Here is a 15,425-nt window from a genome sequence, read left to right on the forward strand (position 1 = left end):
CAATGGCATTCTAATAAGCAGTTTTTTTGGAGTCGAATATTGTTTTAATTTATTGCAGGTCTTGTTTTGGTTATACTGTCAATTCTCTGTAGATATTTTGGGTCGTTATAATCGTCAAACAGAGCCTGGACTAAAAAATTGAATCGCCAATTTGGGTATACTGCCTCCATACAAATACCAACACAGTAGTTCACGATCATCCCAGATGTTCAATTGAAATTAATGCTGCTGTAAAGAAAAATAACGTTTTTTTGGCCTAAAATTGAAGGTACGACATGCCACACAATAATTTCACGATATTCTGGAGCAATTTTCCTGCCAACATCGCTGCTTTAATGGCTTGGACAATTTTTTGTGGAACCACCTCAAAGATAGAATTTTTATAATTGAAACACTTGCAGCTTTCATAGATAACATTCGCGGCGAAATTTCTTCCTATATAAATGTTTTATTATTCCTAAATGTCAACTAAAATTAAATAAAAGAGTCCACACCAGCGTTCATGTTTTGCGATGGAACAAACGAGCGATTAAGAGAAAGCTGACTTCGATTTCGTTGGCAAACGAATGATCGAAAAAAAGCAGTCGCTCGCCATAAGCGTTGGTACGGAAAAACCTCGCATGCGGTCTTTCCCTAACGTAATTACATATTTTATAACTTTTAGAACTATTGCATTTATATTTTTAAAATTTTGGACATCACTTTAGAAAACTTAATAAAACATGGTTTCATTTTCATATGTTCCTAGGTCTATAACAAACTAATTATGTTTTACATATACAGGGCCCGCCATCTATCGTTACGGATTTGAACTAGGTATTATCTGAAGAATGGTAACACTTAGCTGTCATCTGATTTGACAGAAAATTAGTTTTATTCTTCCGCTGAACGAAAATGGTTGTGTATACGCTCATTTGGTTCCAACAAGATGGCGCTACTTGCCACACAGCGAATGCTAAGATCAATCTTTTGCGCACTGTCTTCGAAGATCGCATTATCAGCCGAAATTCTGATATCGTTTGGCCGCCGTTGGATTATTATCTTTGGGGTGCCGTCAAAGACCAGTGTTATGCCAACAAACCAGCAACAATTGATGCACTGAAGACCAACATACGCGATGTCATAGCTGAAATACAGCCGCATACAATCGAAAATGTGTTGAAAAATTGGACCGATCGTATGGGATGGTGCATGGCTAGCCGAGGCAGCCATATGAATGAAGTAGTGTTCCATCATTAACCGGAAGGATTGTACTTCAAAATAAAAAAAACAGTTTGGGAAAATATTGAGTAGTTTCTTTTTTATAGCATTTTTAATTCCGTAAAGTTATATGGCGGACCCTTTATATGTATGTATAATACATAATTCAGTAACTGTATGAAGGGAAACCCGAATACTGAATTTAGGAATACTCTGCCAGAGAAGAGATAAGATTGTGTATTATGCAAAACCCAATTTAGGAATATATTCAGAAAAATTATAAAAAAAACCCTGTATGACAAGAAGCCTCACAATAAGCCTTTTGACTTTTAGAATTTGATTTCATATAGGTTTGGAAGTGAAGCATGCCTGCAGTGGTAGATCATAATACGTTTATATCAGAACAGGTATGCTATACAGGGTTTGATTAAAAAAGTAATGAGCCTTCCTGCGCGGAGCGTCTGCCAAGCGATCAACCGAATCGGCTGGTGGGGGAAAGTTATCGTTGTACCTTCCCCTTCCACTAGAAACCGGTCCCAGTTCGCTGGCAACAGCGGTGCAGTTAACATCCCTCCGCGCGAGAAAGCTGTTTTAAAAGTGTGTTAGGATTTTGCAGTGGCGAAAATGCAGCGATCAACCATGCTGATCATCTTTTTCGACTCTCGAGGCAACGTCCACAAGGAGTTTGTACCTCCAGGAAGTACCGTAAACGCGGCATTTTACAAAGAAGTGCTCCTTCGGCTGAAAAACCGCGTAGCCCGGGTTCGGCCCGACCTCGTCAACAATTGGACCCTTCATCACGACAATGCGCCGGCGCACACCGCCTGCCTCTGCACCTCTGCATTGGCCAAGATGGCGGTTCCGGTGCTTCCCCACCCTACCTACAGCCCAGACCGGTCCCCTTCGGACTTCTTCTTGTTCCCGCGCCTGAAAAAAAAATTGAAGGGGAGGCGTTTCGACTCCATCGAGGCGATCTAAAAAACTGTGACAGCCGAATTGAACGCGATTCCGGCGGATGAGTTTAAAAAATGTTTCCTGCAGTGGAAGGACCGCTACCAGCGGTGTATTGACGCTCAAGGGTCCTATTTTGAAGAATATTAGTTGCATAAGCCAAAAGGTTTAATAAAACTGCTTAAAAAAATAAGGCTCATTACTTTTCAATCAAACCCTGTATGTTGGCAACCTACATGCCCATAATATGTAAGCATGAGAAAATTAAAAAGGACTGAATTCTGAAAATCGGAGGTATCACATTTAATTTGATCACTAAAATATGAAAATTTTTAAGATTGCGGTCGTCGGCCGCTCATAAATGAAAAAAAAAAAAACGACAGATGGCAGATGTTTCTTGCCGCTTGCTTTGTTGTATATCGTGCTCCCAAAAGTATCGTTGATGTTCCCGAAAACAAAGCAACCAAAGCATTACTAAAAAAGGTGATGCAATATATGTACATGTTTTTTTTTCTTGTTCACTCCTCTCGGGAGCATAGAGCCTCGACAAGACTCAGTCTTGCGTTGGTTTCGTTGAATTGTTTTGATTTCTGACAGGGTAAGTGATTAGCCTGCCGCTACTAGTCCTAAGTAGTGGGAATGCCCACCTGTCGTTGCTTAGGAACAACGCCTTCTTGCTGCTTGGAGCGCCATCTGTGTGTCACATTTTTCTGGCAGAAGGATCGCACAGATGGTTGAGGACTTCGCTAAATTTCGTGTGCCTGCCCTATTACCGCGGTTGCCCGTTTCCTCTTGCTGGCGTCACTGATGCAATATCTAATTGTGTGTTTTTCTTCGTTTTTTGCTTGTTTTAGCAGCTGCAATGCAAATAATGTGCAGACTATTCTACAATTGTACATGTATGTACAAAGGAAAAAAATTCAGAGAGCGATGAAAAGTAGGTTTTAATGAAATTGTATTTATCGTTATTAGATATTTGTATTTAATATTATATTTAATTTTAAATATTCCATTAATATTAAAGTAAATAAAAGGTTCCAAAACGTCAACAGGTTTGCAAAGTATAACTTTACAAAGTATCAATATTTTTTTGGAGGCAATGCATACATACGGTGTTCATACAGTATTGATGCGTATACATATATTACGTTATGGATACCACGCCTAAACTTGGGCGTACTAAATAAGTCACTAAGTTTTGTACAAAATTCACAAACATTGAATAAACAAGAAAAAACTGTCATCAAAATTTTCAACTTTTTAATCAGTCTTTAGAAAATCTGTAATAATTCAGTCTTATTAAATTTTTTTATAATAAAATATAAATTTGAAGTCGCTTAGAAATCGCGTTTAATTTTTATAACTTTTTTTTCGTACGTCGGGAATCCAGTCGTTACACATTTGCGTTGTTTATGCGAGAATCGGCCGCCGTAGCTGAATGGGTTGGTGCGTGAATTCAGAGAGAACGTAGCTTCTCGGTGAAAGACCAAATGAAGAAAAAGTTTTTTTCTATAGTAACGGTCGCCCTTCGGCAGGCAATGGCAAACCTCCGAGTGTATTTTTGCCATGAAAAAACTCTTCATAAAAAAGTATCTGCGGTTCGGAGTCGGCTTGAAACCGTAGGTCCCTCCATTTGTGGGACAACATCAAGGCGCACACTAAATAAGGAGGAAGAGCTCGACCACACACCCAAAAAGCGTGTATGCGCCATTTTATATAAGTATATATATGCGAGAGATATCTTGCAAATATATCAATAAAGAGATAATAAAGATATCTTGCAAATATATCAAAGCTATCAAGCCCTAGCTTGGGATTCCGCATACATACCGGGAATTATTCTGTCAATTACGTGCGTGGACCCGTGTGATTGTCTTATGTTATTTTGAGTTACCAATGAACATGTAAATATTTTAAATATGCATTATCAACTTTGCTCGAAGCTAGTAAACTTTGAGCGAATCCGAAGACCGAAACCACATGTGCATAGTACAGTGAAGCCATGGAAGTGAAGATCTGAAGTGTGATTAGTGAGTTTCAAAACACACAAACAAAGCTTGTGAAGAAACTAACGTATTGTAAAAAAAGAACCGATAATAGGAGTGTCATAAGGTCGCTCCCCCAGAGCAAACTACTACGTAGGTTACAGTTTCTGGACCCTGGCTACAAATTCCTCTTGGATATGATCCCTACATCATTAGACTGGGATATATTTGGAGGGAAGATAAGGGAGATTAATGAAATTCTGAAGGATGTTAATATGCGATCTATTCACAAAACCACAGTTCTTGTATGACAAAGTGTCGCATGCAACCCCAGAAGCAAACAGTGGCCTACTTTAGACAGATACTACAGTAAAGGTCAGAAAACTTACCCAACAAAAAGCAGCAGTTGTACCAACAAGTTAAAGCAAAAGGAGGATAAACGGATACAGGACTTATTACCTAACTCCTTCTGTACTAAACTGGCTAGACAGAGGACATGGGGAAGTGTATTTCCACCTTTTCCAAATACTGACAGGACAGGGATGTTTTAAATTTTACTTGTATATATTCGGACATAAAGACGATCCTTACTGTACCTTCTGTGCATACGACGTCATTGAAGACGAACACATTGTTTTGATTTTGTTTCTCCGCAGTTTGAAACCGAAAGTGATGGCCTATGGAATAAGGTGTCAACTTAAGGTTGATAATATCCATCAAAAGAAAACTGAGCTGCTGTTTTCAATTTGGCAAATCAAATACTCGTAAAGTTGTGTTGAGCGGAACGTCTCCGCAAATCTTCGTAAAAAGGCAATATCTGACAGTAGTTCCACGAAAAATGGAAATGGAGCCGGGGTGGACTTTTAGTACGGTGAGCCGAAAGCTGAGTCCCACAAATCGATTTTGAATACAACCTCTACAAAAAAATACAACCTCGTTTATCTAATATACCCAAGCAGAGTTTGCAAGTCAACGAACGATCGAAGGAGATCGAGCCGCCGACACTGGCAGCGAAATGTGCTCACTCATAATCAAATAAAACGATGCTATTGTTTACAAAAGATCGCAATTGCATCTGACTCGTTGCACAACTGTCTCAGTCGCGATATGTATAAATAGAAAATATGTCATATAAATTTCACCGGAACCGGTTAAATAGTTTTCGAATTATGATGGCAGTCGCTTTGGAAAATGCTCGTCTACGAGCGCGTTTTTCAAAGACTTGGCCTATTGTACTCTGTAACTTTCTAATGAATTCGAATGTCGAAAAACTATTTTACATACGTATTCTATAGTACCCAAACATGTAATATTTGGAAGGTATACTTTTAATATACTTTTTGAAACAAACGCCCGGAATAACCCATTTAAAACCAAAAACTCGAGGTTGAAGGTTGTTGTATTTTGCTTTACTGATCCTTCCTATTCCAGTTATTGTTTTTAAAGAATCACCCTTTATATCCTTTTAGGGCATCCTTTTCACAGAATTCTAAAAATTTTCTCTCAATAGAAAATACAGCACTTTTAGTATTTCGATAAAAATTTCGTGGGAAGGGGCAAAGTTATTATCCGTGTTTGTGATATAAGTGGTGTCTATTCTATGGGTAACATTCATACCATTTCATAGATGTATACATAGTATCTCTAACAAAAATTTAATCGAGTTATTCATTGCCCAGAGCAAGGAAGCCAGTTATATGAGATATTTATAATTTTCAAAATCTTAGGTTGATCGAGCTTGATAAAATTGTTTAAGAAAGACACTAATTTTATTAAAACTCTTTTCTTTCTTTTATATATATACAAGTGTATGTATATAATTGGGGCGTACATGTTTTGGGTGTTTGGCCGAGCTCCTCCTCCTATTTGCGGTGTGCGTCTTGATGTTGTTCCCCAAATGGAGGGGCCTACAGTTTCAGACCGATTCCGAACGGCAGATACTTTTTAGAGCTTTTTCATGGCAGAAATACACTCGGAGGTTTGCCAATGCCTGTCTTTCTTTAAAAGTTTTATTTATTTTGTTGATACCATCCCTTATCATACCATAGGACGCTAGGTAACCGTTAAGGTTTTAATAACTGCGATAACTAATAAGATATCTAAGGGAACGGGTGAGATAACGTGGTTAACAAAACCAGCTAAATAAGTCTATCATCGATAAGCGGGTCACATATCTCCTCATACTTCTCTCAGTTACTTAGCTTCAGATTCCTAGATTACTTGTACCAAGGTAGCTGAACTAACTTCTCTAAACTATCGCGGAAAATCGTTGTTAGCAGCCATATTGCTTCTATTCCTTTCACCATTTCGCCTTGAGTAGAACAGAGCAGTTTACAGCCGCGGCATTATTCACTCATTGCTAAGTCACAAAGAATTATGAAGGAATGATTCGTGAAAAACCTTCCTTCTTTTCACGTCAGCTACCGAGGAACTGAGTAAGTTACCCTAAAATAAAAGCTGAATGCATACAACGGAAGAATTAACAACCACCAACCAAGAAGCGCAAATAAATGTAAACCGCATTCAAGCGTAAGACCTCCTTTCTCTTGGCAACACTATGGGCTGGTACTGAGATCTATGTGAGATCAGTGTGTCTCTGCCAAGTTAACCGAACACAATCTCAGCCGACGTACGAAAAAAGGCTAAATAAAGCAATTTGCAGAAACTAATTAAGGAAGTAACCAAATGATCAGTTACAAAGAACCCCATGTTGTACATATATATTTTATTAACCCTTTCGATCCCAACGTTTCCTGTGAGCAACTTCGGCAGTTTAGCAGCTTACGGAAAGCGTTCGTTTTGCTTTTGTTTGTTCGTAATAAATGATAACGGTACTTTTATATATCTACTCAAAATATCATCCAAAAAAAACCTTTGCAGATCATTTAGCAAAGTTATGTTGAATAAACAGCAAGTGCAGCGCAGAAAATATTGTTGTGCAATTCAAAAGAGTTTTTAAAGTGAGTGATCAACTTTTATAATAATGAAAAAATTTAAAAAGTTTATAAGTCATGTTTTTTAGCAAAGATTGAACTTTACGAAACTGAATTTAAATGAGATCAGTTAAAAATATTAACCAGGTGAGTAATTTTCAAGTTGCAATGTTGCTTGTGGGCCATTGTGGTAATAAATATTTTTGTACTTAGTTACGAGACCCAAAAGAGAAAGGATTGTCAAATGACGATATTGAGAGAATTCTTAACTTTGGTTAGGATGCCTCTTCTGACGACGAAAGTGATGACGAGTTGGATGACATTTCTGCAGTGCTAGAGAAGAATTTCGTGCAAAAAGGGGAAACTATAGAGATTGACCTTCTCGAAAATATGATTGCAGAGGAACGTAAGCCGAAATCTTGTGTGGCTGATAATTGCTTTGAAAAAGTTGACCCCAAGACACTAAAGTGGAGAAAAAGGCCATTTGTACCTTCGGAGACCAGTTGGGCAGAAAATACTTTGAAGGTCGACGATGTGATGACGCCAGTAGAATATTTCGGTTTGTTTTTTATAGCCAAGTTTTTGATTTGATCACACAACAAACATATTTGTATGCGCTGCAAATACACGGCATTGAGCTCAAATGCACTGTTGAAGATATTAAACGCTATATTGGTATTTTGTTGCACAAGGGAGTTTTAAAATTGCCTCAACTCAAAATGGCATGGTCAAAAGATTTAAATCTTACCGCTATAACAGATTCAATACCGCACGGAAAGTTTGAAAAAATAAAACAATGTTTACATTTCAGCGATAACACTAAACAGTTCAACAAAGACGATTTGAACTATGACATGCTGTACAAAATACGTCCTTTACTAGACTGTCTCAAAGAAAATTTTGGAAGCTACCCCAGGAAGAATATCAAAGCATTGATGAACAAATTATTGCGTAATATATTCATAAATGTCATAATGAACTTCTTAGTATAAATTTTTGTTACAGGTCGATCGTCATTTAAACAATATAACCCTGCTAAGCCTCATAAACGGGGTCTGAAAATGTTTACGCGTGCTGGAACCTCTGGATTAGTGTACAACTTTACGTTGTATGTTGGTGAAGGTACCTGTCCTGCTTATGGATTGGGCCTATCCTCGGATATAGTTTTATATTTCGATAATTGGTTTACGTCAGTAAGCCTTCTGATCTCGTTGAAAGAAATGGGCATATTTGCAACAGGAACTGTACGTAAAAACGGCATAAGCAATTGCCAGCTACGCTGAGTTAAAAAACGAGGAAGGGGATCATTCGATATAAAATGTGAAATCAACAATAATTTTGCATGCGTCAAGTGGTTTGACAATAAGCCAGTTCAACGTATATCCTCGTGTGAAAGCATTGAACCTGTTGGTATAAGCAAATGTTGGAATCCAAAGGAAAAAGCTTATATTGATGTTGCAAGACCAGCGATTGTTGCTTCTTACAATAAGGGTATGGGAGGAGTAGATTTGGCTGGCATGCTCATGGAGCTCTACAAAGTCAACCACCGTTCAAAGAAGTGGTACATGAGAATCTTCTATTGGTGCCTCAGAACATCCGTTACAAACGCATGGCTATTGTATAGAAAGCATTTAAGCCTGATAAATCCGAGGCAAAAGCATATTTCTCTAATAAAATTTCAACTAGAAATTGCTCATGAGTTGCTTTCTGCCACTACTTCCTCGGAAAAAGGAAAGGCCGACCATCGAATGTTGAAAGAGCTAACTTGATAGTATCCCTGGGCTCCCCATCAAGCAGCGTGTCTTCCCAACAGCCGAAAAAGTACAGGTTCCAACCGAATCCTCCAGTCTCACAGCGTTACGATAAAATGGAACATTGAGTAGTCTTTAGTGAAAAGGGACGTTGCAGATTATCCAAGACAGGAACCCTAAGGTCCAAATGCCTTAAATACAAAGTCCACCTTTGCTGTAATAACAATAAAAACAGTTTTTTGTCTTATCATACCTAATTTTTCAAAATAAATAAAAATCATTAAAAGTTGTTCGAAAGGAAAAATTTGTTTATTTTGTATACCACCATTGCCCAAAGTTGCTCACAAGCAACTTTCGGCAGCGCTCAAACCGTGGGGCGGGACGACTCAAAATTTTGGGCAATTGCTCCTTAAACAAATACAAAAGAATTAAAATTACAACAAAAATTTTCGTTCCACAGGAAAAAAGTTGGGGAGGAAAGGGTTTAGTAATTCCTTAGGTCTAGGCTATAGCATAAATAAATAATTCAAATAAATCATTGTAAAATCATTTATAAAATTAAACAGTAACAGCTTTATAGTTTTAGTAACAATATTACAATTTATTGCAATTACATACCCGCCATCGTTGGTACCAAATTCTTCAAGCAAATCTGTTAGTGCATCTCGAAATTCTATCATTCCTTGAGCTGGTATAGCTATTTGTGACCTAGGACCTCCTCTTGTTATGGTCTGCGATACCTGAATCCCAAAAGAAAACGCACACACGTATAGCTAAAATTATACAAATCCTAATTAAATCACTGCATATTAATACTACGATCACATAATCCAAATACGTTTTTGTTCAAAAGTGGAACGGAATAACAAAGTTCGCGAACTTTAGATGAAAGCAAAACTTTTAATGAGCTTTTCAATAAATCATTATTATTTATTAGATTATGTATTTGCGCTCAATGTAAACGTAGTATTCATACTATGATGTCTTTCGTATCTACTCACTCTTAAGAAACGTCCGCGCGCATTCTCTTTCAAATCTAAATAGTATCGTCTATTATCTTTAATCATCATCTCTGATTTCAGTTTTCCATCTTCGGGGAGATTATCTGGATTTGGTGGCCCTGTGAATTTGACTGGTGTTTTTTAAAATTCATGTTTTCTTATGATATTGTACATGAGAGAGCAAAACTAACTAGTATATAAATCTATATATATAAAAATTAAGCCGAAAAAAAGTGTGCATTTGTCCGGGGTAATCTCAGCAACTCGTTTAAGGAAAACAATGAAAGTTTCACACATTGTTGGTGTTTCTTTGGCAAAGGTTTCGGTGAAGTTTGGTTGAAATCCAATAACGCGTGTGTGTTCGGTGCGTCGGTTAAGCGAGTGTGTTTTTGCTTTTTGCCGCACGTATTTTTTGTACCGCACATAGCATTCATTAGAATTGAATACATTTTGGTCGTGTGTGTCTGGGCCGATTATTATGAAATTTGGTATATATATATATTTTTCCACGGTGAAGGTTAGTAAAATATGCTTATTGATTCCACTCGCCACCAGGTGGCGCTGCCGAAGGCCAAAACGAGGACCCGGGTAACCCTAGGATGTGTTTTTACATTGTGGGTATCAAATCAAAGCTACTGATGAGTGCTTTAATACAGAGTATTTTTTAGATCTCTGAGTGACCAGAGTCTCGAGATATAGCCGAAAAGGTGGACCAAGGTACCCTTGGATGTGTTTGTACAATATGGGTATCAGATGGAAGCTGTTGATGAAAGCTTTTAAGTGAAGTAATTTTTACTGCCCGTTTCCGGGATAAAGAAAGGAGATGGAGCTGGAGATGGAAGAGGAAAAGGAATAGCTGCAAGAAGAGGAAGAGGAAGACCACTTATTATTAAAAATTAAAAAAAAAATTCTTAAAATGTTACATATACGCTTATTATATAAACGTTAATCTGAAGTCAGTTATAGTGAAAAATTCATTGTATCATTGCCGCCGTGATTGGTGATCGTTTCCTTAATTTTTTGCAGATTACCTGTGTACTCACAAATATACGGTTGAAGCAAATATATGCCAGTTTTTTTACTTCGCCTGGAAAAGTTTATATAAATTTAAGAAGAGTAAATAGAACTTATTTTATATCAGACTTCACGCAAAAAAGTCATTTGCACCTGAACACATAGCTGGGTTAAAGCGGAGGGGAATAGAACAGTTCTCTTCTCCTTCTCCGCTTTTTCGTACACGACGAAGTGTATGTATCATACGATTGATGTTGTTGTTTATGTGTAAAGGGGAGCGCATCTATGCACATGCTAAACTTGAAAATAGGAGCACCGATTATTATGTTGCGAAACATAAATCAACCACGACTATGTAATGGATTGATGAATAACGTCATTGAAGCAACAATTTTGAATGGAAAATACTCTGGTGAAGACGTTTTAATACCGCGAATACCAATGATACCATCGGATATGCCGTTTGAATTCAAACGTCTTCAATTTCCTGTTCGCCTTGCATTCGCGTTTACTATTAATAATTTGCAAGGCCAAACTTTATCAATTTGTGGTATTGATTTAGAATACCCATGTTTTTCTCATGGCCAACTTTATGTTTCATGCTCAAGAGTTGGCAAGCCATCGGTATTGTTCATTTATTCAACAACGCATGGAAAAACGAAGAATATTCTATACCAAAGAGCATTACAATAAAAAAAGTAATAAAGTAAATCACATTAAACGTTTTTTAATTGCTACTACTATTCAAAACTTCTTTCATTACTATTCATGCGCGAGAATTTTTATAAAAAACACACAGTATTTTTCGGCTTAATTTAATTAATTAATCTGGATTTTTTTAAAGACGACCAGCGTAACGGGCGGGTTTTCGCTAGTACATATATATGAAAAACCCAAACAATATATAAATATACGAGGTGTGTTCAAAAAATAAAGTGAAGGTTTTAAATTTCGCTGGCTACGTACATTCGAGTTTCGATTATTCTTATTTTGTTTATGTTGTTCCACTCGTCTCGAGCATATCTTCACTATTTTAGCATTATAGCAAGTTTAGTTTGTTTGTGAGAGGTATAAATAAGACAAGTGTTTTGCGTGTTCGGCCGGGCAGCAGATGACAGGGGGTATGTATACATTAAAAATTTCGAGGTCGGCATCGCCTGACTGGACAGATAGACCTTGACATTTTAAGGTGCTGTCCCTGCGGTCGATGCCTTCGTCCATCAGACGATACTGCACCGTGTGGTGGACTATGAACGCCACCGTTTTCTCGCTCGCAATCTTGTCTGTGCACGTTATAGCCGTCCGTGTTAATCAGGGAAGAGCTAGCGTGCAGTTTGGTTTCTTGGACCGCACCTATGGGAATTCCTTGACGGCTCATAAAGTCGTCGATCTCATCTCTCATGCTCGCTAGTCAGTTACAATTGAATTTCAGAAGCTTGCAACATCTCGGTGGGACTGTAGTAACTCGGGGTGTGAGCGACGCGTGTGGTTGTCTACGTTGGGTCTGCTGTGCGTTCCGCTGTTGTTGTTGCGGCCTGATAGTGATTTAAGGTCTGACAGGTCTTAAAGTGGTTCCACCCTTTGCACTTGTTGCACCTAACCGAGGTGGAGTTGGGATGGAGCCGTTTGTGGCAAACGCAGCAATAAAATACCTCTGGCCAAGGGTTGAATTTAATACCAGCCCTGCGGAGAACTATTTGGAGCGAGATTGCTTCGAGAAATTGCTCCTGTAACAATAGAGGGGGTATGATACACGGTTCACTTCACAGGCCTAGTTTACTGGGGCGGCAGCCCTTGGTCAGGAAAAACCCGAGACATTCCGTTACCGTACAACCGGCTGTCATGGGAATGTTTTGTTTACCTTCTCCTTGTTTGATTTAATGTTTTGGTCCAGGCTAAACGGGGGGTGTAGGCTAAACGACGTGATCTTTGCTTTCTTTTTGGACTTTCGTTTTTACTAAATATTTCGATCTCGGATCTTTGAGCTGGTGTATGCGATATTCTGTCACCTGAGTACGTTGGGAGGAGAACTATAGGATTTGACTAGTAGGTCAATACCGTGACTACCCCCGTCTTGTCAAAACCTTTGCAATCTGACTTCACTTGAAAGTAGTGTTGCGAAGCCCCATACTCCCTCGAGCCGGAGACGGGAGACAACCTCGAAGGTCGAAAACTTTAAGAGTCAGAAGGCGGGGAGTGGAGACACTGGCACTGAAGCTGGAGTCAGCTTTATTTAGGTAGGGGACCGTATGCATAATACCCGGAACCAGCAAGGTATGCTCCCTCAGTTTTCCATGGGTTTCGTAGTTGTCTCTGTTACGCCTAAGCCGCAGCCACGACAAACCTACTCTGATCTACGTATGCCTACCAAGATTCTGGAGTGCTACTACAACCAAAATGCTTCTCAGTTATTTAAAAAGTATTTTCGGGCGCTTGAGTGGGCCAGGTGGTACGCGGAGGAAAGTATCTAGGGAGATCGCAACGCTTACAAGAAGATGCCCACGATTAGTGACGGGCTACCTAAATCATTTAGTGATGTCGCTTAATAAGCAGGCTCCATTGTCCTTAGGGTGGCCGGTAAAGGTAGGGAAAGCGGCGCTTTTTCAAGGGAGGAATAGAATAGAATAGAAGAAGGCAGTCTTCACAGTTTTCATGAATGTTGGAAAATTGTATTTCATTGATGGAATAATGAATAAACATGTTTATTTAACAATTTTGAAACAAAATTTGAAAGAAAGCGTGAGAACACTAGGCATCGAAAGTAATTTTCAATTCTACCAGGACAACAATCCCAAACATTCCGCATATGACGTCAAGAGCTGGTTGTTATATAACTGTCCAAAGGTAATAAAAACCCCTGCACAAAGTCCCGACCTCAATACCGCTGAGCATTTGTGGGACGAATTAGGTCGCCAGATGCAGGAAAGGCAGTGTACATCAATTCAACTATTGAAAATTGCTCTGCAGGAAGAATGGAATAAAATAAGCCCTGATGTTTGCAAAAAGTTAGTGGAATTGAGGCCAATCCGGCTACAAGCTGTTGAAAAGCAAAAAGGTGGAGCAACGAAGTATTAATTTTGCGTTGTGTACAAATTTGAATAAAAAGTGACCTTATTCAAGTTAAGCCTTCGTGTATATTTTATAAGAGACTTTGGAATGTATTGTTTTTTTTTTTTTTTGCTTTTAAATAAAACAATTTTTGTGAAACAATAGAAAAAGGTAGAACGAGTTTTCTTTCACCAAACCATAGATATTATGAGTAGAAGTTTTCGTATGCATCTGCCCGACTTTGAATGTGAGTGACTGTATATTAATTTACTTTCATGCCCTAAATTTTTATAAATTTCATGGTTTCAGTTTAAGAATAGGTTATATCAAGACAAACAAATATTCGGCTTTGCTACTACTATCTGTTGAATGAAATGTCATGTCAGTCATTTATTCTCAACAAATTTTGGGTGTAATCGCTTAATATTTGTGTAGATATAATACTTATTATTATATAGAGTGTTTTTAAAGAAACAATTTATATATTATATATTCAACCTCCGAATGAATTTCCGCTATGAAGGTGGTTAAACATGTAATCTATATCTATTTATTGGAAGAGAAATTTGGCCTTAACACACAAACAAATAATGGAAAGCTATCAGGTGTCCTACTGTTCAGTAAGAATATCTGTATAAAATGTGTCAAACAATATATAATAAGGTGAAGTACTTAATCTCAATACTTTTCAGCTTTATTTCGACGATGAAATTAACATAGTAATAGTTATGTTTAAACAAATGGCTATCCTTCCAAACAGTTTTCTAACAAATCTTCAATTAATTGGCAAATAAATTAGTGTTCGCATGCCGGTCCAAATCCAAGACTCAAATGATTGTATCAACAAATCAAACTGAATATTTGAAAGCACCGTAGCTGTGGCGTTTGGTATTCCGTATCAGGTCAATAAACGTCACAAATTTTTTAGCCGCCAGCTCCTACTTTCTACCTTGGTCAAAGCAGCTGGTTCTACGTACCGGAGTGAATAAAGTTCTTCCCGACTAAGGGTTATCGCCACTGTAAAAGTTAACGTTGAACGTAAACGGACGTGTTTTTCGGACCTCCCGCGTTAACTAAGTTTTATTGGTAATATACCTAATCGTTCGTGCGACAGTGACTCGATTTAGCTTATCGTTTTACTTGGACACTTTTTTATCCGCAATGCCATGCATATGCGGTCAAAAGGTTGACCGTGGGCAGCCAAACAAAAAAATTCAGTGTGTTAAGTGCAGCGAATTTGATCATCTTACTTGTGAAAATTTATTGCCTGCTGACATTGAGTACCTGCTGAAAATAAATAAGCAGTATTGTTGTAAACAATGCACAAAAGTGCGCCGTAATTCGATCCTACAGTCGCCTCGCTCAGTTTCTCCGCCAATAGATGCAGACAACAACAATGAAAATATTTCTGGGACCACCAATATTTCATCGCTTCCAGCTACTTCGGTACCCATAAGACCGAATCCATCAGCGGAGTGCAGCGAGCAAGAAATCTACCTGCAAGCTGTTTTCGACGAAATTAAATCTCTTAGATATGATCAG

The 15,425-nt window shown here is 38.2% G+C and overlaps 1 protein-coding gene across 1 annotated transcript in view; it reads right to left on the reverse strand.

The window, feature by feature from the left end:
• The window catches only part of LOC128869157 (transcriptional activator protein Pur-alpha-like), a 109,692-nt gene that overhangs the window by 30,753 nt on the left and 63,514 nt on the right, over positions 1-15,425 (reverse strand). The window contains exons 7-8 of the mRNA XM_054111651.1: positions 9,822-9,952; positions 9,439-9,593 (exon numbers count right to left, since the gene is read on the reverse strand). Coding sequence (XP_053967626.1) covers positions 9,439-9,593; positions 9,822-9,952 — 286 coding nt within the window. The remainder of the gene's footprint in view (positions 1-9,438; positions 9,594-9,821; positions 9,953-15,425) is intronic.

The sequence above is a fragment of the Anastrepha ludens genome, chromosome X, assembly GCF_028408465.1.
Source record: "Anastrepha ludens isolate Willacy chromosome X, idAnaLude1.1, whole genome shotgun sequence".
Taxonomy (NCBI): Eukaryota; Metazoa; Arthropoda; class Insecta; order Diptera; family Tephritidae; genus Anastrepha; species Anastrepha ludens.